General features: G+C 35.2%; 2 protein-coding genes across 2 annotated transcripts; both read right to left on the reverse strand.

Annotated features, from left to right (window-relative positions):
- Positions 1-1,923: 1,923 nt before the first annotated feature.
- On the reverse strand, positions 1,924-7,321 carry LOC149799072 (uncharacterized). Its single transcript, XM_089958043.1, has 2 exons — positions 6,154-7,321; positions 1,924-4,680 (listed from the first exon to the last, which is right to left on the reverse strand). The coding sequence occupies exons 1-2, from the start codon at positions 7,319-7,321 to the stop codon at positions 4,661-4,663; spliced, it is 1,188 nt and encodes a 395-aa protein (XP_089814169.1). The 3' UTR covers positions 1,924-4,660.
- Positions 7,322-7,390: 69 nt separating this feature from the next.
- LOC149799073 (uncharacterized) lies at positions 7,391-14,996 on the reverse strand. Its single transcript, XM_089958044.1, has 4 exons — positions 14,643-14,996; positions 13,858-13,958; positions 12,792-12,874; positions 7,391-7,957 (listed from the first exon to the last, which is right to left on the reverse strand). The coding sequence occupies exons 3-4, from the start codon at positions 12,867-12,869 to the stop codon at positions 7,391-7,393; spliced, it is 645 nt and encodes a 214-aa protein (XP_089814170.1). The 5' UTR covers positions 12,870-12,874; positions 13,858-13,958; positions 14,643-14,996.
- Positions 14,997-25,246: the final 10,250 nt, after the last annotated feature.

The following is a 25,246-nucleotide window of genomic DNA, read 5'->3' on the forward strand; positions in this document are numbered from 1 at the left end:
TTCCTCGACATACGTGTGCCTTGGCAGTATTGGTACATATGCCTTGTCCACACGTAGGGCACAATCTCAGGAGCTGACAAGCACATTTCTTCTGTGAACCTTGCGTCTTCAAATGTTGTTGGTAACAGGTAGGGCTGACAAACGTGCGCAGACAAGTTGAACAAGGCACTGGTCCTTCGCTCAGACAGGGTGGAGAGGCCAAACATCCTGGGCATTTCATTCCACAATGTTTGTGTTGCTCTCGATTATTATAACCACGGTCACATTTCTCACAGTAATATCTGTATCCCAGGAATCCAGTGATAGTGGTAATGGTATCGAAATGGTCATCGTGATAATAAACATGAATGTATTTTCCGTCCTTAAAATCTTGGCCTCGAAACAACAGAGGCCCGCGCATTTCTTGAGGGTGCACTTTCAAGGTGTAGCGTGGAGATAGGACATCTTGCAATTTTTGCATTTCAGGAATGCCACAGGGTGTGTCTTTGGACAGGCCAGCTTGTTGTAACAGGAGTTCTGCTTCGTTTCGTTGTTTGGCTCGGTCCGATTGTCGAATAGTTTTCCAGGCTCTTTTCCATTCTACCGTATCGTTCTTGTTGGCATAGGTTCGTCCCACCACGATGGCACGGGCTAAACACATCTGGTCTTGAGGGTTGTTAATTTGGACGAGACTCTTTTTGGTGCTGCGAAGGTCGTCCACCAATAACATCTTTTTGCGTCCAGTCCCTTGAGGAGGAGAGACGTGGGTCATGTCCAGTTTGGCTTTTCCATCGGTGATGTCAAACTGGTCATTGGATTGTTGTACGTGTTGAATCTTGTCCATGACTTTGGAAGCGGTCAATTCTGCAGGGGTGCTAAACTCGATCCAAACAGGGGATTTCAAACCGTCGTGTTGTATGGAAAGTCTCAAGCGATCGTCTTCTTTGGGTTGACATTGTCGCTTGAGTGAGTTGAGCAAAGAATCCCACATCTCGGTGATAAACCCTTCTGCTTTCTCCAAGGGTACGTCGGCCTTGAAATCTTTAAACTTCACCGTGTAGGTGTAAGCCATGGTTGTAAATTTTCTAGAGGAGCGCTTTTCCGTCTCTCGAATGGAATAGTACTTTTCAGGGTTGACTAAGGGTGGTGAACTTGGCTTAGAGGGTTCGGATTCTGGTTCACTCATGTCCTCTTCAAAATCACTGGCATGAATTTGTGCCAAGATTTCAGCCCTGGTACGAGGCGATAGATCACGTTTCTGCCTCTTACTTTCTTCTTCTTTTTTCTCGAATGAATAGGATCGTTTCATCTTGAGTGCAAAACGTCAAATGACTCACGTTTAAACACCATAGACTAATTTATGGTCATGGCAGACCGGCGTATATAAAAGGGTGTGTGTCTTGTCCTTTCACTATTCATTTCACTCTCAAACCGAGCACAACGATGGAAGAGACTAGCCAAATCGAACGTTTCGTCAGAGCTTTGCGAGGGGTGATTAGAAAATTCTCTTCAGACCAACCCACGGACTACTCTCCTTCCTTTCGAGATAAAAGTCAAGATACTTGCTATATCTGTCAGAAGAAAGGGCATTGGTCTTCAGAGTGTCCAGACCGTCAAAAAAGAAAAAAAAACAGGGGCTAAAAAAGACAAAAGTCAAGATACCTGTTATTATTGTCAAGAAAAAGGACATTGGTCTCCAGATTGCCCATAAAAGAAACAAGAGGAGTCAGAAGAAAAGAGGAATTCTTCAGAAGAAGAGAGGGATTCTTCAGAGGAAGAGAGGGATTCTTCAGAGGAAGAAGAGGAAGAAAGAAGACAATTCTATTTACAAGAGGCAAAGAAACAGGAGAAGAAAAGAAGGGAAGAAAATGAGGAGAAAGAAGAGGAAAAGGCGGTGAAGAAATTCAAAAAAAACAGAGAGACTAAAAAAGGAGAAAGAAGAAGTCAATGAACTTTTTATTAAAGTGTTGTGTTGTGAATTGTGAATTGGATTGTAACAATGGATAAAAGAATAAATTAATTATATAAGGTAAGTGTCTTTGAGTTTTGATTTTAAAATAAGAATGTACACTCACACACTCATACACAGACACGTACTATAGGGGGTAAAATGGGTTGGTTTTTTTGAGTTATTGGCAAATTGAAAGGCTATCTCTTTTCGAGAAATGTGGGTGGCCCTGAAAAGGGCCTTTTTTGGTGCAGGGGTGAGTTCAAGCAATCAGCTTTAACTGCCTTAAGCCTTTGCCACGGCCAAGGCCTACTTCTGGACTGCGTACTGTTGATGATGATGACTGGGTTGAAATCACTAAGGGTGGTACGGTAGGCTTAGTCACAGGGTTGACGTGTTTAGCTCGGGAAGGTCGTATTCTCTTCGCTCGTAATAAAGAAGTCTGATACATTTGTTTCAGACTTCTTAACTCCGCTAAAATGTCCAACAGTAACGTGACCGTTTGATTTTCACCCTCTTGTTTCTTTGCTGCTACTTCTTCTTGCTGTTGTTGCTGTTGTTTTTTTCTTATCTCTTCTTCTTGCTGCTGCTGTAGGAGAAAAGCTTGTTCCGCTTCCTTTTGTCGTTGTATAAATTTCTCCAATTCTTCTTTCTGTCTCTGTCTAAAATTCTCCACTTGCGGTAATGAAGAAGGTAATGAAGGTTCCGGAACAAATTCTTGCGAGGTAAGAAAATCCACAAAATCCCAATTCACCTCTTCTGAAAGTAAGTCCGGGTTCCCTTGGGCAGTCTCCCCTGCTGGTGCACTCCAATGGATCGTTTTCTGAGTTTCCGTCATGTTGAATCACTGTCGCATAGATTGACTGCACACAAGCGCTAGCGAATCTATATAGACCACGTGACGTCACAGACTGCTCTCTTCGGATTGGATGCGGGCTGACTGAATTTTGTAACGCGTGTTCGGATTGGTGAATGAACTCAATCCGTATCAATCCTTCCTCTACCTATAAATAAGCGCAGTTCACTGCATTGATTCACCTGTTCTCGTCGCTTCAAGATGTGGACCACAGTCGAATCATCCACCCTTGTGTCTTCCATGATGTTTAGGACGGACATGCTCATGTATGTCCGGTCCAAGTGGACCGTTGTCGACAAGTCAGACACCAGTCTGTGGATACGAAGAGTGTACGTAGAAAGACAAGGTTGCCTCAAGAGGACACTGATTTATGGCCCTCGAGTAAGACGCAGCTTGAGGACAAGAAGATGCCGCAGATGCCCTTTATGTTAATGGATACATTAACATAAACCCAAAGGCCCTTTTCAGGACCACCCATATTTCTCGAAAAGAGAATGACTTTCCATTGCCTACCCTTCTTTTAAAATAAAATTTAAAAAAAAAATAAAAAAAATCCCATGTTCAATTCCCCTTGTCCCTAGATAGACCCACACTTTATTCCCCCATGTTCAATTCCCCTTGAGGCTAGAGTGGCCCAAGACTTTTTCCCATTTTCAATTCCCCTTGAGGCTAGAGTAGCCCAAGACTATTTCCCATGTTCAATTCCCCTTGAGGCTAAAGTGGCCCACGATTTTTCTCCATGTTAAATTTCCCTTGAGGCTAAAGTGGCCCGGGGGTGGGGGGTCTGTAATGCTAATTCCCATTGAGGCTAAGGTGGCCCTATTCACTACTCCTATCCCCTTTTCCTTTGTATATTAAGGTAATTATTCCCTCCCTCATACTGCTGGTTATCTTATCATTTTTTAATAATATATTATTTAACAACCATTCTAGTACAGGCGACAACTCACCACAGAATTTAATATAGAATTCTGAGGTGAGTCCATCTCTACCTGGCGATTTCCTTGTTGCTAAATGTTTAATGATATTTGTCATTTCATTTGTCGAGATGAAACCATCACATAAGTCTTTACGTTCTGATCATATCATTTCGCATTATATTTCCTTTAAATAATCATCTATCACATTATCTTTTATTAATTGAGATTGATATAATATGCTATATTACTCCTTTATATAATTTAGAATTTCCTTTTTGTCTGAAATTTTTCCATTCTCCCCTATCTTTAGATTATCTAAAGTTCCCCCCTTCTCCTTAACTCTTCTCTTTTATATAAGCCTTCTGCTTTTTTATATACTTGTGTAAATTTTCCGGCTTTAATTTCTTTTCCTTTTTTCCATCTTCTAATATTTTGCTTAATTTCCTTTTTAAATTTTCCTCTCTTTCTGCTGTTAAATTAGTTTTAAGTAAATCTATAATTATGTCTTTTTCCATTTTAAGTCTGAATGATCACAGAAGAGTGTATATTTTGCAACGCGGAGGTATTCTATTAACTTATTAAGCATTTATTTGAAGAAACGTATACCTGGCCGTTGAAAGCAGTAAATGGTTCTGTAGTCGAAACAATTATGTTTGATGTAATATGTAAACATCTTCCTATCGAGAAACAACACTGCGCACACCCAGTTTGCATCCTAGCTCTACCGCTCCGGTGGCCAAGTGGTTAGAGAGTCCGCCTCGGATGCGGGAGGTCGTTGGTTCGATCCCTGGCCGAGTCCTACCAAAGACTTACAAAAATGGTACCAACAGCTGCCTCGCTTAGCGCTCAGCATTAAGAGGTTAGTGTTAGGACTGGTCGGCCTGGTGTCAGGATAATGTGACTGGGTTGGACATCATAGTACATGTCTGCGTCATGATGCCCCAGTTGTATACTTCACTAACAACTGCCACATTTCACTGAAAAATTGTGAAAAGCTACGTTAAAATCTAAGTCACAAATTGCATCCTAGTTCAGTAAGGTTACCACGTATTCAAAATACGCACTTTCTTAAATCAAGCAATACTCTAGTTACTTAAAATAGAAGCACATGTAGTCAATATTCTTAATTTAAAAAAGAACAAAACCTTAAAACCACACCACACGTCTATTGTACGGAAGCCGGTTAGTGCCACGTTGAAATCAATTTTTTATCTCGTAATTACGACTTACTATCTCGTAATTACGACTTACTATCTCGTAATTACGAGTTAGCTATCTCGTAATTACGACATACTATCTCGTAATTACGACTTACTATCTCGTAATTACGAGTTAGCTATCTCGTAATTACGACTTACTATCTCGTAATTACAACTTTCTATCTCGTAATTACGACTTACTATCTCGTAATTACGAGTTAGCTATCTCGTAATCCAGTCATCAAATGTATTGAATTTGGATAGAACACTATGTATGTAGCATGAGAAAAAAAACCCAACCCAACACGATAATGAGCTTGACATAAAAACTTCAATTTAAACCAGTTAAATGGGAAAACTGAACCAAAGTCTGTGAAGCATTCAATATGGATTGCAGTGACCTACCTTATGTTATGACTGTGTAATACTCATCAAGATGCATCATCTCAAAATGTTTCATTTTTAAAGAGTGACAGTATGAATACATAAGATAAAAAGCTATGTGGTCACGAGTTGACTTTAAATGCAAAATTCTTAAACGATGCAAGTTACATGTGAAATAAAGGACACATTGGTCTTCTTTAGTAGTTTGGGTTTGGTATTATCAGAAATGCATACTATCATATTGTCGCATGATTCTAACATTAGCGAACTTTAGAAATAAACTTCCAAGAATAACTTTGACCAAAATCTGTGAAATGTTATGTGTGACACACAGTGTCCTAATTTTGAAAGGTGTGTGTAGTGCTTGTCAAGATGGATCCACTCTTACACTCTTCAAGTTACATGACTCCATAAACAATATTGAAAAATGTTGTCAGAACTGAATGCAAAATCTTTACAAACAATGTCCATCTATTATTATACATGTGTGTAGAAAGTAGCTTCCATAACACCACCCGATGGGGGCAAAGGCTATGAAACCCACTCCTAGTGTGATAAGACTGGTCAGAATGACAAATGAAACCCACTCCTAGTGTGATAAGACTGGTCAGAATGACAAATGAAACCCACTTCTAGTGTGATAAGACTAGTCAGAATGACAAATGAAACCCACTCCTAGTGTGATAAGACTGGTCAGAATGACAAATGAAACCCACTCCTAGTGTGATAAGACTAGTCAGAATGACAAACGGAATATTCTGATCATTGATTGTGACAAAACTTAAATTATGTCCATGATCCAGATGTTGCTTTCTAGAACACTGTCAAATTCAGATCTAAATTCCATAAAAGTATCATAATAATCACCAATTTGAAGGACACAACCGCAAGTATGCCCTATTGGCCTTCTTGATAAGCCAGCCATATTGACAAATTCTACAGCTATTCTGGGCACTGTAATGAGGTCAGATCCTGTGCAGAAGCGAAGGAAAAGACACAAAGCTTTCAAATCAAGTTCTCTGACATATCTCTTCAGATATTTTGAAACTTCATTAGTCTGGGCATTCAGAGATTCTGGAATCTGAAGCATCTGTACAACTTTTCTGTTACTCGGAATCAGGGTCAAGTATACATCATTGAGATTATCAGTGCTGATGCAGAGTCCTTTCAGGATGTCTCGCCAGCAGTCACATACATACATAGGCATTTGAATCATCTCCTTATGTGCTATTTCCAAAAGGACAGTCTTAAAATTTTCCCCACTGACCTTAGTCCGGCATTCATGGGCATCCAGAGCATCCAACAAGTCTTCAAGACCAACTGAAGAGAAGTCAGCAAATCCCTTTTCTAAAACATCTCTATCTGGCAGTGAGATAAACTGATAAAAATCCTCTAAAAGCTGATTATTGGTAACATCAGTATCTGGAAAGAGACAGTGCTTCATAAATGTCTTTGCAAGTTTTATTGGCCAGTATCCAACATTTTGCCATCCATATGCAATTAAACGCCCAATTGCCTTCCATTCTTCCATTCCAAAATCATGCCGCAGACTTGGAACCTTCATATCTCTGCCAACGGTGCACTTACAGTAAAACTCTGTCCAAAATTCAGTAAACAAATCCCTCAAAACACCCCCTGTATCTTCTGCTCTTTCTTTCTCTCCATTTGCCAAAATGCGGGTGATGATAAGATGTCTATTTAAAATACTGGGATCTTTAAAGTAATTACACAGTTCTTGAAAAGCAAAGGCACCTCTGTGAATGTCTATTTGTAAGGGTTCAGCAGGAATGAGTGGAGGAATATATGGCAGAGCATCATCGATATCACGAGCAACATTTGGTGAACCGGTATTCTTAAAGAAAATCTCAGTTTCTGAATCATCTAGAAAACAAGATACAGAATGGCCAAAATGATCATCTTGAATATTTGTCAAGAGTTCAGTCTCATTCTTTTCTTGCATTCTGAGTCCTTGTGTTTTGTCAAACTCTGTGTGTGGTTTATCTACAGGTTCAGCCAGAGTAGGTATTTGCCTCATCCCTTTGATGCTTTTATATTGTGGTGGAGGATTCTTTTGCTTTGATGCAAAGATAATACCTAAGTATATTCATCCCTGTCCTGTCATACATCTCGCCGACAGTTTCTTTGCATTCTGTCTTTTCCTCAGAAAAATCTCTGATTTCAAATCAAAGTCCTCTATCGATCCATTGGGGGAAGTTCCGTTAGGGAAAAATAAGGACTTTGCCACCTCTTCAACTTCTTTAATAGTGGACTCTTTACATATATCTACTCTACGGGTGCTTCCCCCACGTTTCTTTCGTACCTGTCGGTACATCTGGGTACTGGTATCAAAATGCAACCATCCTATTTCTATCTTCCTGCTTCCTTTTTGTGCATTTTTATTACCAGTTAAAATACCTCTCCTGACTTTAGTGATTAATGAACTTTCCCCATCTGAATCTGACCCTTCTGAAGTATGGATTGCTCTCCTGAATAGCAGTTTTTTCCTCAAGGAGTTGAGTATTTGGTTTTTTCTCGTTTCTTTAGCAAACAAGTCTCCTTTGGATGCTGTCATAGATTTGCAAAATTCTTTAACAGCAACCCTGTCACCTATATGGGGCAGATATTTGGTCAGTGTTGTGTCATCTGCAACCTCAATAACGTACCTGTCAAGCTGAAAAACAAAAGATCTGTAAGTGAAGATACAACTCTATGGTTTTAAACTAACGGAAAGAAGCAACAAATAAAAATCAAGAAATAAATTTATTTCTCTAAGTTACCAACAGATAAATCTATTTCAACAAGTTACTAAGTGTAAATTCAAGAGGAACTGATAGTATTGTGAATTAAATATCAAATAATTCTAAAAGTTCTAACACAAGTCCAAAAGTATATAGTGTTCTGAATGAAATCCAATACTGGAAATGCTGATGTACCAAAAGTGCTGAATAGGTTTATGAACTAAGTCTTAATGATATAATCCAGAACGGATTTCAATGAATTGTTATGTATATTTAATTTGTACTGTGTGCTAACATTTCTCCAAGATTACATGCTATGTATATCATTTGTGTGATTGACCTTGGTCAGGGATTGAGTTTTGGTGTCTTGATATTCTGGATACCACATAGTATGCACCTAATATTTATCTATGATTTTAGATTATACATTAAGATCATTATTAATTGGAGGTTAACATTGTTGCATACATTGAGTTTAAGGTCTATTTTTTAAATAGTTTAAATAGAAATGAAGAATGTTCTAGAAGCAAGTCATTTATGAATTTGTTGTGAAGTTTATCATGTCATAGCTTTTGCTAATGATGTTGTTTTCTTCAAAATTACTTATTCATACCATAACATCCAAAATGGAATCAGTCCTATTGTTGTGTTCAGTTTTTAATTTGAGAGGATTTATTCATTTAAATTATTCACTGAAATTACAACGTGCTCTTTGATTTTTGGACTAAATCATTGGTTTGGAATTACTGTCAATTCATTCAAGGACAATTTTGATTAGATTGTTATGATACATCAGAACTGTTGGCACATCAGCACATTCGATACTGGCATATCAGCACTTTAAAAATGAATTCATTCAGAACACCACTGGAATTTTTTTGGAATACTCAATACTTTTGGAGTTATGTTAAAAATGTCAAGACTATTTGGGACTTAATTCACAAAACTAAGTTCTTTTTAAACTTTTACTTTGTATTTAATGGAAATAAACTATTTGTTTAATTTCACAAAAAATGTTTTTTTTTTCTCACTCTTTTCTGTTCCTTAAATTAAGACCAGAGTTGTAACAGAATTTACAATAATCACAATATAGTGTTTTAGCCCATATTCATCGAACACATTGTAATTCCAATGAATAATTTAAATAAATGATTCTTCGAAATTATACTGAACACAAAATGTAATGATTCCACAATGGGAACTTAAAACAGGAATGAATAATTTAGTTTACCACAATCTTATATAATTTCACTTGACCTAAGACACAATAAAATGACCTGGATGAAGCTCACAAGTTCTCTTCCAGAATATTCTAAGTTTGTAAAAAAAGATTAGGCCTTAAATTCAATTTTAAGTAAAAATCGTGTAAACAAATAAGACGATAATCAGGTAAGCAAAACCTACTCTACCCTCAATCAAGGGCAAAGGTCAAGTACACAAATTAAACTAAATATACATCATAGTGACATATAGCAAAGATAAGAAATTAAACATGATTACATTAAAGAACTAACATTTCACAAGGGTAATAATTACTTCTGATTAAAATTACACTGCAAGTTAGTCCCTATAATTCCTTAATATATTTTAAAATTTATGAATTTAAAATAATGTAACATAATCAAATTTAAGTGTACAAGTTCCAGTCCAAGAACCCAAGTTATCATTTTATTCACACCAGAAAATGGAACATTTACATACAGACTATTTTTACAATAACTACACATGTATAAATTACTTGTAAAATGGTGCTTTGAATATTGTATTTACTTCAACAAGAAAAGAAAGAAGTCCTCCATCCCATAATACAAAATGAATCAATTTTAATAAACACAGTGTGCATCATAACAGTAGTGTAAAATATACTTTATATGTTGATATCAATACTTTACAACAGCTGATTTCTCAATTTAGAACCAAAACACAAAAACTTTGAAACACTTGTAATAAGGACTTATCTTCTGACTAGACATTAGATTTGTACATTTATCCACTGAAGGATTCATCTAACACATTTCATTAAGATATTTCCAGCTTAAAGTAGTATATGAAAATGAACAGTATATATGAGTTTGAAAGATTTTGTAAAAGATATCTCTGTGAATAATGTCAGTGTTGGTGAATGTAGTCAACACCCACTGAGTATACTTTATATGTTCAAATATGTAAAGTACTGGACTAAAATTATAAATATGTATACAAGTAGATATCCTTTCCAAAGTTACATTATGTTAAAGAATTTGAATGATGTCAGCAAAATCACAGGAGTCAATAAGGTTAACAATGACTTATTTTCTCATGGCATGGCTATGCATGGATAGATATTATAAACAGGACAAGTCATTACTGGAAATTGAAAACTGTTTCAAATCAAAAGTCCCTTTCATTTTCAGAAGATATGCTTGCATTATTTTCAATGTTCTAAGCACAGCTTAAGCATTGAAAGAGGAAGACATAATAAAACTGAGTTTGCAAACTATGTCTTTAAAATAAGTAGCAAGTGTGTAAAGATGAATACCATTTTCGATGAATATGGGCTTCTTAAATTGTTTACTATATTGTTCTGATTTTCATATAGATCTGTTTGGCTTTGATAATATGGGACCAAACTTATCAACCATTTGAATTTGATATTTTGACTCTGAACCTCAGTAAGGTCCATATTCCCATTCATCCCTAATCCCCATGGTAAATTTATGCCCCAAAACATGATAAATGCTGAACAGAAACAGAAGATATAGCCAACTACAAACCTTTGAAAAGAATACACAATAAAGAAAATAAATTTAAAAAATCCAAAATCATTAAAACTGTTCTATATTGGTTTTGTTCTGGAATATATTGGTACATTGTATATATTCTTTGGAGTGTAAAGTCTAACACTAACCTAGCTTCTCAAAACCCAAAATATAACTTAGGTATGTAAACATAATACAACCTCACTCCTCAAACTTCATAAATGTAACCAATGAATGGAAATGCAAGATAACATAACTAATCACAAGTCTAAAAATAACCTATGTATGGAAATGCAAGACAGCATAACTTCTCAAAACTCATAAATACAATTATAATATAAATATAATCTGAGGTAATGCAAATTAGCTTCACTTCCAGAAACTCACAAGTTAGTATAACCAACATGTGGAAACAGAAGATAACCTCACTTGTACCAACTTACATATATAGGCCCTTTCCACAGTATTTACCTACAGCCTATTTGTGCTTGTTCTGTCTTCCATGCAAACTTTTGCTTCAAGTCAGACAACTTTGTGTTGACAACAACAGCTGTTTATGTGTAAACATTTCATACCTGCTACCTTAACATCTAACCTCTTTATTAGCTGAAAATGTTCTCAGTGTGCTGCATGTTTGGATTGTTCCAAGACAATCCATAAAAAGAAAAGATGTTGCTGCACATACGAGAGCGTTTACTCTTCATTGTAAAAGATTTTTGAAAGAAAGTCAATTGTCTCAAGCAATTAAAAACAGAAAGGATACATTTTGAAGTATAATCGAATTACAATAAAGGTGAAAAAGACACCTACCACCATCAGCTGCAAGTTTATTACTGTCTTTTTCTAAGTACTTAAGATCACTGACACTTGATAAAACTTTCATCTTTAGCCCAAAAATGTGTCTCTTACTGTCTCCTTCAGTTTAGCTCCATGAAATATTAAATGTACTGTATTAAACTGAATGATAATCCAACATTTATCCATGTGGGCAAACCCTGAGCTTGCTGAATGTTATCATTATGATCTTTGTTAAATACATATATACATATTTTTTCCAGTAGTGCATTTAAATTAGAAACTGGGACTGATGAACAGATGAAAATAGGGGTCAATGCAAAGATGGAAGGACAGACAGGTCTAATTTAATGACATATTCTGAAAAACACTGGGACATACATTGCAAAATCCAGTAATAGCCGACAAAATAATCCAATCATCTACATATAAGTCAATTACAAATAACCCAACCAAAATAAGTTTGCCGATCGCAAATGGCTTTGCTTGACCTTTGCTTAATCTTCCTCATGAAGTTTTTGACAATGCAAAAAATTGTAATTCCTTAAAAGTTGAAAGTTTTGCAAAAAAGAAGAGAAAATAATTCACATATTGGTAACAGTCCCACAACCTTATCACATCATTAAATATGCTAGCTGGATTTAATTTGATATAGCCTAAGATTTTCACACAACCTTGCTAAAATTTTAGCTTCTTCAGAAGACAAATGAAAGCATGAACAGACTGGACAAACGAAGATGCCACCATTGCAAGTAGTGATGACAGAACAAAACAAAGAGTGACAGCCTGAAAATCTAAAGAGCTCATCTACATATGGATACAAATTATCAAACTATGTTTTGGTTTTTGGACAATCTTACTGACAAACTCCTCAGGATGAAAGACAGAACTGTAGACAGATATTCTGATGCACAGTCGGATATTCAAATGGACATGACAAAATTAACATGCTCTTGCTGTTATCAGTGTGGCATAAAGAAAATAAAGAAAATGATTTGTACCAACCTCACTAAATTTGCATACCCTGGTGAAAATCTATGTGAACACATAGCACCTTGCAAATACAACTGTGTGTATTTTGTGACATCTACAAACATATACACAATCTGCAAAATTTTGTGCATAACAATAGGGTACATTTGTAGAATCTCTGATTCAAATGTGTTGCTGCTATGAATTCTTCATATTATTTTTCTTCTCCATCATGTATGATAGGATATATAAAATGACAAACCTTATCCTCTCCCATTTTCTTCACAGTTTCTTCACTGATGCCCCTGTTGCAAAGAAACTGTCTTAGTTCTTCATCCATAATGTCTGGAAGGAATGGCAATACATGTATATGTATTTCTCAAAACAGATATTTAAAAAGAAATATGCACATTATTGCATACGCTATTGGGTCATCTAAGATACACAGCTTATATGCAGGGATGTCATTTCAATTTTTTTTTGAGGGGGGAACTTGATGGGTTTGTTAATTTTTGTATATAGGCTACAGCAATTTTACAGCACATGCAAATTCGAGGGGGGGGGGGGGCATCCCTCCCCTCCGAAGTCCCTGCTTATATGTGGTCTGACAATTAAGATGATGCATTGACAAAAGTCTAGAGTCAAGACTTAATAGCTTTATTATACATGAATACTGATATATTCCTACTGATATAGTTCTCGCTAGACTCTTGCCATGGGTTGATGCTGCCTTCTATGCATGTGTCAACAGTTTGAAAAAAGGGTGAACTGTCAATGGATATATAGGTGTTCTGTTTGAACAGGGATTAATATAGAAAATGTGAGTGTTCTGAAGGATTTAATGGTACAAGTGCAAAGAAGAGGGATTTTACTTACCATCCGCACAGGGGCTCGTATCATTGTTTACAATTGACCTGTCATACATGCACTATATAATAGTTATTTACAATTGATCTGTCATACATGTACTATATAATAGTTATTATATAGTACACGTATGAAAGGTCAACTGTAAACAACAATATGAGCCCCTGTGGTGTAACCAACGTGTCAAATCAAACTTAGCTGTAGTAGTGTCTTGCTAGAACGCAATTTTAAAATTTGACCTTTCCCATTTTTAATTTTTAAATGAAGATCTGATATTGTGTTAATATCACAAGGAAAATGATAATCACTTTCCCACTATATTATTGTACATAATCTAAAATGTGTGTGTGTGCACGCGCATGCATGCATGTGTGTGTGTGTGTGTGTGTGTGTGTGTGTGAGTGAGTGATAGATGGTTTAAAGGTAATGTCAGTAATAGGACCGGTATGCGGAGAACTCACCCCATGGAGAACTCGCCCTGGGAGAACTCGATCCATCGTATCTGGAGAACTCGCCCCAGAGTGGTTGGAGAAGTCACCCCAAAACTTGTCACCCAGACAATCTTTTTATAACAGAATTAAATCATCTATTACATGATTCATATTTAGATTTGTATATATATATGCAATCACAAAAGAGATATTAACTGGTAATCATAAAAAGCAATATCATAGTAATATTTCTAAGGATGAAATTAAGTCTTAATATAATCTAAAGAATGACAACAGTATAGTGATTAAAAAGGATGATAAGTCAAACACTATTATTATTATGAATCAAGATGATTATGTTAAAGAAGATGAACGTCAATTAAATGATTAAAAATACTACAAACATATTATCAAAGACCCATCAATAGAAATTAATTAAAAAATTTCAACATGCATTAATGAGATCGCTAAAAATAATTCCGTATATGAGGAATTTATACTTTCCCTCTTAACATATGTACACCTCAGTTCTACATATTACCCAAAACTCATAAAATAAAGTCATCTCAGGGGTTATTAGGTTGGAACCCTTTCATATATAAAACTGCTTGCATCACACGATGTTTACATCCTCTATTTTTCCAAATAAAATGCATCTAATGATTTGAAGAGCAGAGCAAAAGGGACAGATAACACTTATTTTTCGTTAAGTACAGAAGCGGAGTTGATCAAATGGAAAAGTTGAAAAATTGCAAATTTTATACATTTAATAAGTTATTAAGTTGAAGAAAAACAACAATAAATAAAGCCTTAACCATTTTGCGACATCTCAGAATTACTATACATCATCATTGGGCGACTTCTTCAGGCGAAGTGGGGCGACTTCTCCGACCACCATGGGGCGACTTCTCCTCTGACACCTGGAATGAGTTCTCCCAGGGCGAGTTCTCCATGGGGCGAGTTCTCCCAGGGCGAGTTCTCCATGGCATGGGGCGAGTTCTCCGTTATTCATTGGACCGAGTTAGGAATGGGTGGATGACATTTGTTTTCATGTTGACAAATTAAACAATGATGATAATTATTAAAATAAAAACAATAACATTTCTGTATAAGAAAATAAGATGCCTGATTCACAATACTGTAAAGAAAACGTATACCATACGTGCTTACCGCTGTGTCCGCATTAAGTAGAAGGTACAAGAAAATGCAATTTTCAACTATTTGCAAATGGTGCAGCAGCTATCTGTTACAATTTACAGATGGCATAGGCAGTTCTACGTACGCTTTTTAAACTCTGAAAATGGTATTAGGATATAAGATATGTTTAGGTTCGAAAATTGAACTGATGAAGTATTACAGAACTTCAATATTATTTTTAAAGCAATTTTGTTACGGTTGTTCTTGTCATTAAAACTATATCAATTATCATGATTTAATCGATAAAGAAATGAATCAATCATTAAATAAAATTAATTTACTTGCTATGTACATTCCCATGAACCTACAAAAAATTAAAAAATTCTCTTTCTAAAAGTTGGCGTTCTCGCTCACACACACACACACACACACACACGTGTATTAGATTATACATATAAAAGTTAGTCATGACTACTTAGGTGATATTTTTTTTAAAATTAATGCTCACACATACTTCGTATATTTATAACATCATTTCAAAGTGGTGGAAGATAAATTTCAATCCATCGTATATATCCAGAGAAAAACGAATAAGAAAGTAACAAAATACATATATATGTAAGTAATTCCCAATAAAAATATATTTTGTTCAATGCCCCTGTCGCTTATACCTAATCTATTTATATACGAGTATGATCAGACTGGCATTTGTAAATATGTGCAAGTGACATTCTTGCATCTATAGTTCTGTGTAAAATGTTGAATACTGAAATAAAAGTTCAAGAGAACCTCCCCCCCCCCCCCCCCGTCTCTCTCTCTCTCTCTCTCTCTCTCTCTCTCTCTCTCACGTACCTTATCAGCTAAGGAATTTATGTTGATATTTTTCTCTAAGAGATTTAAATCATGCCGCTTTAACATTTAAAAACTGACGCTGTAGACGAGACCATTCCAAATAGATCATTATGATTCATGTTTAACAACAATTTGTACATAGAATGCCAGGACAAATAATACACAAGAATACATTTCGTCAAAATAAAATGTAATCACACTGTGATATTTCTGTTTTAATTCAATGACCAATATATGGTTTCATCTGTACGTTTAATTGCATCATAATCAGCCATGCATATTTTGGCAAAGTTGTATGACATATATTTATGCTAACAGATATGGAGGCAGATAGTAAAATACTTCGTTCGATAAACATATACATGGCTTCGTTGATAGAGAGACAAAGAGGTACCGTGTTACCCACCCCATTTCCTTCCACAGCCCATCTGGTTAAACTCATTCTCGCTCCCAGAATCAAGAGACAAAACTAAAACGTTGAATACCACTTAAACGTTGAATACCCTATTCCTAGTTGGTGCTTGATGCTGTGAATTCCACACGAAAATAAAACCTGCATATTCTCGTACGGTCCACCCTAAATCACAAGAAATGATGCACAAGTCTGGATTAAATTAATACCAATTGGTTTGGAATCAAACGCTTTTATCTACAGCAGTATGACTTACTTGTGACTTTCGACCACGTGGATTGTTATCTTTCCGGTTGACGTTAAGTCGTTATTATAAGATAGCTAAGTCGTAATTACGAGATGCTAAGTCGTAATTACGAGATAGCAAGTCGTACTTACGACATAGTAAGTCGTAATTACGAGATAGCTAACTCGTAATTACGAGATAGTAAGTCGTAATTACGAGATAGTAAGTCATAATTACGAGATAGCTAACTCGTAATTACGAGATAGCTAACTCGTAATTACGAGATAGTAAGTCGTAATTACGAGATAGCTAACTCGTAATTACGAGATAGTAAGTCGTAATTACGAGATAGTAAGTCGTAATTACGAGATAGCTAACTCGTAATTACGAGATAGTAAGTCGTAATTACGAGATAGTAAGTCGTAATTACGAGATAGCTAACTCGTAATTACGAGATAGTAAGTCGTAATTACGAGATAGCTAGCTCGTAATTACGAGATAGTAAGTCGTAATTACGAGATAGCTAACTCGTAATTACGAGATAGTAAGTCGTAATTACGAGATAGTAAGTCGTAATTACGAGATAAAAAATTGATTTCAACGTGGCACTAACCGGCTTCCGTATCCGTATCTATTGTGCATGATTATTACATTATTAACAATAGATGTTAGCACTCGACATTTACCTGAACGTGTTATGGTAATGTAGTCTTAAAGTATCATACGGGCGCCCGTTTTTATTGTACGCTCTTTGCACAGTAGCAGAATTGTTCTCCTTCTCTGATAAATTTACGTCACGGTCATTTACCTCTACTGCGTCACATGCATATATTTTTTTGTGTCTAGCATCTTGCACGTGTAGTTGCAGCTCAATCTATATAACGTTTCTTGGTAACGTTTTTTTATTTTTAAGAATCGATTGGCGTTAACTTTACTGGCTGGTTTAAAGAAATATTTAGAACTTTTCAAATCCACTTCATCAAACATAGAGGGCAATTATTCATTAACATATTTATAGAAAAATGATAACATCAAACGTGACATAGAACCTTTGGATATGACATTATTAACAAATTGAGTTTGGATCAACGAAGTCCGGAAGAAAGTATTGAGAGGAAGTTGGAAGGTAGGTTCAAAATTAAACAAGGGCCAAGATTCATAACATTTTGCAAGAAAGCGATGTTAATAAAACTTGAATTAGGTCTTCTTAATGTAAAGTCATCTACCAAAATCTGATTTAAATCTACGCAGTGGAAATAAAGCTGAATAGCAGAGTTATAAAGCAACGGCAATTACTACACACAATATTTCCAGGAAACAGTAAAAAATGTCTTTTTTTTTACTGTAATGCACGATATTAAATTTGATTTGATTAAGTTTAATGTGTATACAGCCTATATTATAAGAACCTTTTGAACTGTACGTGTTTTAGCTTTTTATTATATGGTGGAGGTCGTTGAACGCTTAGGCCAATATAATATTTATTACATAGTACTTTATCCATGACTTAATTTATTCCGACTTAGCGAAGATGTACAGCATCATTGGTGACAATATGCAGTATTTGTTATAGCTTTTACAGAGGACAGCATTGTACAATGTGTAGGTTTGAATTGTTCCAAAATGTTTAACTTACAACTTATGGTTACTAATGATACAAAATCATTTTTTTATAAAATGCTCTTACATTCAGTCACTTATACAGTTTCAATAAACGGTTGTGTATTTTCACTGGTGAATAATAATAAATAAAACAATACACGTTTGAAACCAAATCTCTCACCAATGGTGGAACTATTCCATTTTTCTAGTCTTGTGTTCAAGAGAACTCTGGTTCAGGATGAATCACTATTCCAAAACTATTCAGCTTTGGAGGACAACATACCTTTTGAGAAAACTAATTTGTCCCGTCCAAAGCTTTACTTGTCCCGATTTAGCATGTAAATATTTTCATAATTTTATGGTGTCTAATGTTTCTAATGCTGTCCACGTGTAGCAAAGGTGATTATGTGGGTATGCCTGTATTGTTCTTTTCATTATTGTGTGTTACATTATGTGCTGCAAAGAAATATAGACATGTCATGATTGCATGATGTGATGTTGTATAAACATGCAATTTCTATTTTTAGAACGACCAATTGTATTACTTAGAGGTAGCGAAAGTGTCTAACTACCAGTACCAATCCCACTAACAATAACAAACAGTACCTGACTGATAGGTATTTGTAGTCACCGACACACACAAAAATCTGGGTAGACAGGAATCGTCAGAACGCACATAACAAAATGCAAAGTGGCCGACGAGAATAGTGTATTTTCCTTGTAAGGGTTTAATCTACCGGAATATATCACATTCATTCACGTATGATACAACTAAAGAGCAAAACTGCAAAAAGTATGTTTAATCGGTATGCCAACATTAGAAATGGAGCCATTATTAACCCGCCAATGGCATACACAGGAATTTGTCTGTCCCTATAACGATCTAAGATATTTCCTCTAGTCCATTCCATAAATGCATGAGAGGTAACAAACGAATAATGTGATATATTAAGCATGATCGGACCTATATCTGATTTATGACGCCCTCTTTTTGCAATATTTATTTATCATATGTCCCAACAAAAGCTTCAAAGTAGAATATATAGACCATGTGGATATCTATTAAAACAACTAATAAACCGTATTTGCATATATAACACCTCATAGGTGTACATGTCAACATGTAAAAGTATGACGAATATGTATAAAGATGCATCCTGAAAGCCCATATTAATAATCCATTAATTAGTAGGAAAGGAGGAGCTATACATTAAATTGAAAGTAAATAAATAAGTATAATAAATACATAAAATAAACAGTAAAGAAGCATGATATGATACAAAAAACTCCCAAGTAAGACCTGATAAACACACAGCTAATGGGGACTGATTGCTTAATAAAACGACTAAAGCTCATTGGTATTGACATCTTTAACATGCCCATAACAGCCTGCTGTAGTCTGTGAGATAATATATTGCTTCTAATTGGCTGTGCAGGCTGTTTCAAACTATTGGATTGTCAGTTTATAGATAGCTTACCATATCATCTGGTTGGTAAGACGTTTTTCATGATATGTATTTAACAATATCAGGCGTTCTGTTTAATCAGCCAGATATGGAGTTTGAGTGTCGTTTTGGAATACATAATATGTGAAAACTGTAAAAGGACTTTGTGATTGTGGATGTCATGTGAACCGAATTACGTACTGATGGTAATGGCAAAAATAAGCTACTTAAATGTAATTCAGAGAGCCTGCTTTGTTTACTACTGAGTCATTTTACCCCCCCCCGCCCCCCCCCCCCATCTTTCAAGCTCTGTCTGTCTTTTTTTCTCTCTCTCTCTCTCGTGCCAGCTGACGCAGACGAGTGCATATTTTGCAATTTTGCAACGTGGAGGTTATCTATTACCTTATTATTATTATTGTTTTGAAAAACATAATACCTGGCCGCTGACAACAGTAAATGGTTCAGTAGTCAAATATAATTGCTTTGAGATAATATGCAAACGTCTTCCTATCGAACAACAACACTGCACGATCTCAGTTTACATCCTGGTTCAGTAAGGTGACCATGCATTCAAAACACGTAATTTCTTAAATGAAGCGATACTTGGATTACTTAACATAAATGCACACCCACTCAATATCCCTAATAAAAGGGCTAAACGTTTAAATCAGACCACACTTCTATACTGCATGATTACCACATTATTAACTATAGATGTTAGCACTCGATGACACGACATTTGCCGGAACGTGTTATGTGTCATGTGGAAAAAATATCTCTGGACAACAAGGGCATGTGTCACGTAGGAATCGTATCTCTGGACAACAAGGGCATGTGTCACGTAGGAATCGTATCTCTGGACAACAAGGGCATGTGTCATGTAGGAATCGTATCTCTGGACAACAAGGGCATGTGTCATGTAGGAATCGTATCTCTGGACAACAAGGGCATGTGTCATGTAGGAATCGTATCTCTGGACAACAAGGGCATGTGTCATGTAGGAATCGTATCTCTGGACAACAAGGGCATGTGTCATGTAGGAATCATATCTCTGGACAACAAGGGCATGTGTCATGTAGGAATCGTATCTCTGGACAACAAGGGCATGTGTCAAGTAGGAATCGTATCTCTGGACAACAAGGGCATGTGTCATGTAGGAATCATATCTCTGGACAACAAGGGCATGAATAACTCCTGATATTATTTTCACGGTATTTACAGGTCCAAGCTCCTTGATTCCATTTTTCTAACCTGTGTTCTGGAAATTTTGTTGCTCTTTTTCTATTTTTCTTTTTCTTATGGAGGCAGAGTAGCATCTACGTTTATCAATGATACATACATTTCTCTCATCGTAACTCCGGACAATATACCTGTTACTCTAGGATTTCACGGTATGAAAGTTCCATTAAAGACCATTACACTCAACATGACTTGACACTACTTGTACGGGATGCTTACATTTAATAGCTAATGAACATATGTCGGGTCAATCGTTCTTTTTCGGTTGTAAGCAGGTTGTGGGTGTATCACACCCCGACATTTCACGTACGCTTTCGCCACACAGCTTTTACAGCCAAAAAGGAACGCAGCTCAAAGTATAAAAGTGATTAGTTCGCAAAAATATTTCCTGGTAAAATCAGATCCTTTCTTGATAGTATACACTGAAATGTGTACTCCAATAAAATCTTTCAATTTAAATATGAAACACTTAACCTGAGTTGCTGTTCCTTGAGATTAAATAAACTGATCTCTCTTATTAAGAGAATGTTCAAAATGGTGGTATCTCAACTGACAAAACGTCATTCAACCACAACATTCTTCCAAAATGAATATCCAAATAATGGAATCAAATTGTCTTTTGCCATATCCAATACTGCATCTGTTGTTAATGTTAACGGTGGAATTGACACGCTTTCCAACGGAAACATTGTAACCAGTCTCAAAGAAAACGTGTATATGACGCCACAACTACTCAAGTTGACCTGACCGTTTGAAAATTGTGACATCAGGCAGGAATATCCACGTAACCGGTGTTGAAAATCCATGTTATATTGATCGGAGGGATATTTTACTATTTAAACTGTAATTTGTAAACAAAAGTAGAATTTGAAATATTATTAGTTATCGAAATAAACCGTAGTGCTTCGTCTTGAGGTGGGTCTATATTTTAACCCTCAAGAAAAGTACAGTATCTGTGTCAGAACTAAATGAAATGCAAAAACAGTTTATTCCTTTTTATCTATCGAAATTTATCAACTCGTTTTATGATTGCAGTATTAAATCATTAACCGTTTGAGATCCTCAATATTTTGGCCTTTTAAGATCATGTGTTACTAATTTACGAATAATGCAATGTAGGTGTATCGTTGTAGCAAAAATTGTGTGATCACCGACTGTGATATATAATGGTAAATTGAGGTTCGATGGTATTTAATACTTGATGCGAGAATTAAACAACAGAAACAAACTACTAGACTATTATCGAATAATGACCATATGCATCTAGAATGGACAGTAATTATCGGTACATAATGATGTTATGTATATTTAAATTAATTGTTTGTCTGTTAGGTCTAAAATATTTTTGTTCCATTACATGCTATTGTAATGTAACATTGTTTACTGGACTTGATTCGTCAGAGTTAAGTTCAATTCTGTTTGACATGATTGATTGATTTTATTTATTTCATTAATGTAAATACCTAATAATATGAAGATTGTATCTAGCTGCTGAATTAAAATCAGTGACAGTTTTGGCAAACAATTTATTTGATTTTTTTGGTTTATTCTTTCACAGAGTAAGAATCATTAAGTTGAGTCAAGGTCATACCTGAACTACGTGACGTGATGTCAATTCGTAAAAAAACTTCTATTTTTTCTAGAAGGATGAAGTTTTGTCCCAATCCGGGAATCTGTTCTGCGTCTTAAGTAGTCGTATAACTGATGTTATAATGAAAAATTTTATCAGTCGTGCTTTAATATCTGACACGTTAAGCTGTATTATGTTGTGACCAGTATGGGCTGAATTTTTATTCTTCAAATTATTGAATTAAAGCGATTGTTTACCTTGAAAATGCAAAATTGCTCTGATATTTCTTGGACAAAGACATTTACGAGAATTTCTATGGAATTCAAAAACTTCAATATTAATTTTTTGCGATTCAACAAGAAACTGCTGACACATCAGTACAACGCTGACTATTACAGACGTCATCGCCTTACATCTTGGATTTTCATCGGGGTTTGAACGGAGATTCACTTTGAACTTCTCATTAATAGGACTTGTGTTTTTAAATCTTGGATTATTTTTGGATTTTATTCGTAAAGCCGTAAGTTCAACTTTCAAATTTTTCATTTTATATTTTAGGAAAATAAATTATTTGTTAAATTCTACAAAGCTTGTTGTCTTCACTCTTTTCTGTTACTTATTTTAATACGATTATACACTCTTAACAATGCCCACCAACTAACGGCCAAAAGATTGAGGATATCAAACGCTGTTTCTCCAGGAATGTCAACTTCCAGGTAAGAGTCGTCGAAGGACAGAGGAGAGTTAAAAAAAAGCTTTTTGTTTGTCGCAATCTTCAGATAAAATAAGACGACTTCTCAAAAAGAGAAGACAACAAGCAAAATGTCAGTTTGGAATTTGCTATCATAAAACTTGCAAATCAAACAATGAATCATACAATCATGTCCAAATATACAACCGCATAAGAACATGATGAATGTTAAGGCTACGGCACGCAATGTAAACAACAACAAAAAGAACCCCCACAACAAACAGAGCAATACATATAAACAAAGTGCATATGGCATTAAAAGGTCGGAAAGGATTTTGTTAACTCTATTTGAACAGAGGAATACCTGAGTATATATCAGAATTAATTTCGAAGATTGGAAAGCTGAAATACTTTCAGTTAAAAATACTGATATATGAACGTTAAACCTGTAATCTAGCTAATGGGACGTGTACCGCATCAAATGTGTGACAAACTAGACAGAAAACTAGATGAGCAGAAAAAAAATAGACATTATTGAGAGGATGCAAAGACCTAGTTCATGTATATCTTCAGTGGTTAATGTTCCAAACGAAAATAATACATACGGTTATGTGTCGACGTGAGGACGGCGAACCAATACAAAAGATCAATGTTTTGGCATAAGTTGTTCCACTGAAATATATGTCATACAACATATTTTGCAGGCATGTGAAGGGGCACACAATATTGTAGATAATATTATTGTAAATGAAGACTTGAAAGTACTAGAAATCTTGAAGGAAGCAATTAAAAGATATCTTCCTGTTTGTGATGCTCTCAAACAAAAACTGCAGGAACGACAAGAAGCACAAGTTGAATATGCAGAAGATAAAGAACATTTTTTAAAACCTGTTTGAAAGGTTACTGAAAGAGTTGCAGAAGTTACTGAAGGTCTACTTCCCTCACTAAAACAAACTGCTGAGCAAACTGAAAAGATAGAAAGAAGGACCAAACAGACAAAAAAATCTTCCAGCTGGAATTATTGCATCTCAACCTCCACCGGCTCCTCAGCTTGAAGAAAATATACTTGAAGGTGCTGTTGGTGGAGAACCAGAACCGAAAACATAAAAAGAAAGAAAGAATTGTTTGATAATTTTACCCCAGAAACAATTAATACAGTACAAAGATTTGTAAAATTAAAAGATTGTGCTGCATTTGCTGCTGCGAGTTGTAGTTATGGAGAAAGATATTTAAAACCTGAATATGCTACTAAGCCGGTGTCAAAAGAAACCTGGCTTAAATGGCTATTTCGAATACAAAAATATGATAAGCAAGTCAAAAGTGATAATCTTGATTATATAGCATATTTAGATGAAATAAATAATTATTATTTAGAGATAGATCAGTAGTTAAATCTAAAAGATTGGCTCATCCTCCTAAATCTGAACCTAAAAAACACCCAAAAAACAAAAAAAAAAAAAACAAAAAAAAAAAAAGAATTACTACAACTTCCTCAACCTGACCCTAAACAATCTTTAGGGCAATATAGACTGATATTGAAACAACAGTATAATGAAGTTAAAAATAATTTTATACATGAGGGTTTATCAATTATTAATTTTTTTAAAATATGATGAAGTAGCAAATATTGTTGGAAAATATGACGAATGAGATAGATATCTGAAACTTGAAACAAATTCTTTGACAGAAGATGATTAGATTAAAAATCTATTTTGTGTATATAGTCGTTATGCTCCTATTGATGAACAAGGTAAAGAAAGAAATATTTTTTAACAATTTGAAAGTAAAATAGAAGATTTAAAACCTGGATATGATAAATCTTTATCAAAAGATGATTGGATTTAAAATATATCTTATCTATAGTAATCAAACTTTTCTTAGAGATGATGATAAGTATTGTTCTGACATATTTCAAGATGAAGTAAGACACAGAGAACAAAGATATCACGTTTTTAAATATCTATCTGGTTCTTCATACTTTGGAGTAATGTCAAAAATTTCTCTTGCTTGTGCAGTCACGATAATATCTACATCTTTACTTGTAAATTGATCCCTAACATTAACTGCAGTTCCTATTTTGGAATATTGTTGTTGTTCTTCTATTTTACTCTTAAATGATGAAATTATGCCGGTAAATACAAGTTTTATTTCGGGTAGTGGTCTTAAAGTTAGACGAAAGTAATTATAATAAAAATGTTTAACCGTATATCCGATCCAGCGTTTGTTATGGACACACCAGTTCTTA

Source organism: Sinohyriopsis cumingii, chromosome 5 (genome assembly GCF_028554795.1).
Source record: "Sinohyriopsis cumingii isolate HCF-2022 chromosome 5, ASM2855479v2, whole genome shotgun sequence".
Classification (NCBI taxonomy): domain Eukaryota; kingdom Metazoa; phylum Mollusca; class Bivalvia; order Unionida; family Unionidae; genus Sinohyriopsis; species Sinohyriopsis cumingii.

Bases quoted from the DNA above. Each gene is read 5' to 3' on its own strand.
- LOC149799072 (XM_089958043.1), bottom strand. From the start codon at position 7,321: ATGAGGCAAATACCTACTCTGGCTGAACCTGTAGATAAACCACACACA. The intron at 4,681-6,153 runs GTGATTATTATG...ACAATTTTTCAG, and splicing joins CGGTTGTGTCCTTCAAATTG to TGAAATGTGGCAGTTGTTAG.
- LOC149799073 (XM_089958044.1), bottom strand. From the start codon at position 12,869: ATGGATGAAGAACTAAGACAGTTTCTTTGCAACAGGGGCATCAGTGAA. The intron at 7,958-12,791 runs GTTTGTCATTTT...TTTGTTTTTCAG, and splicing joins AGAAAATGGGAGAGGATAAG to CTTGACAGGTACGTTATTGA.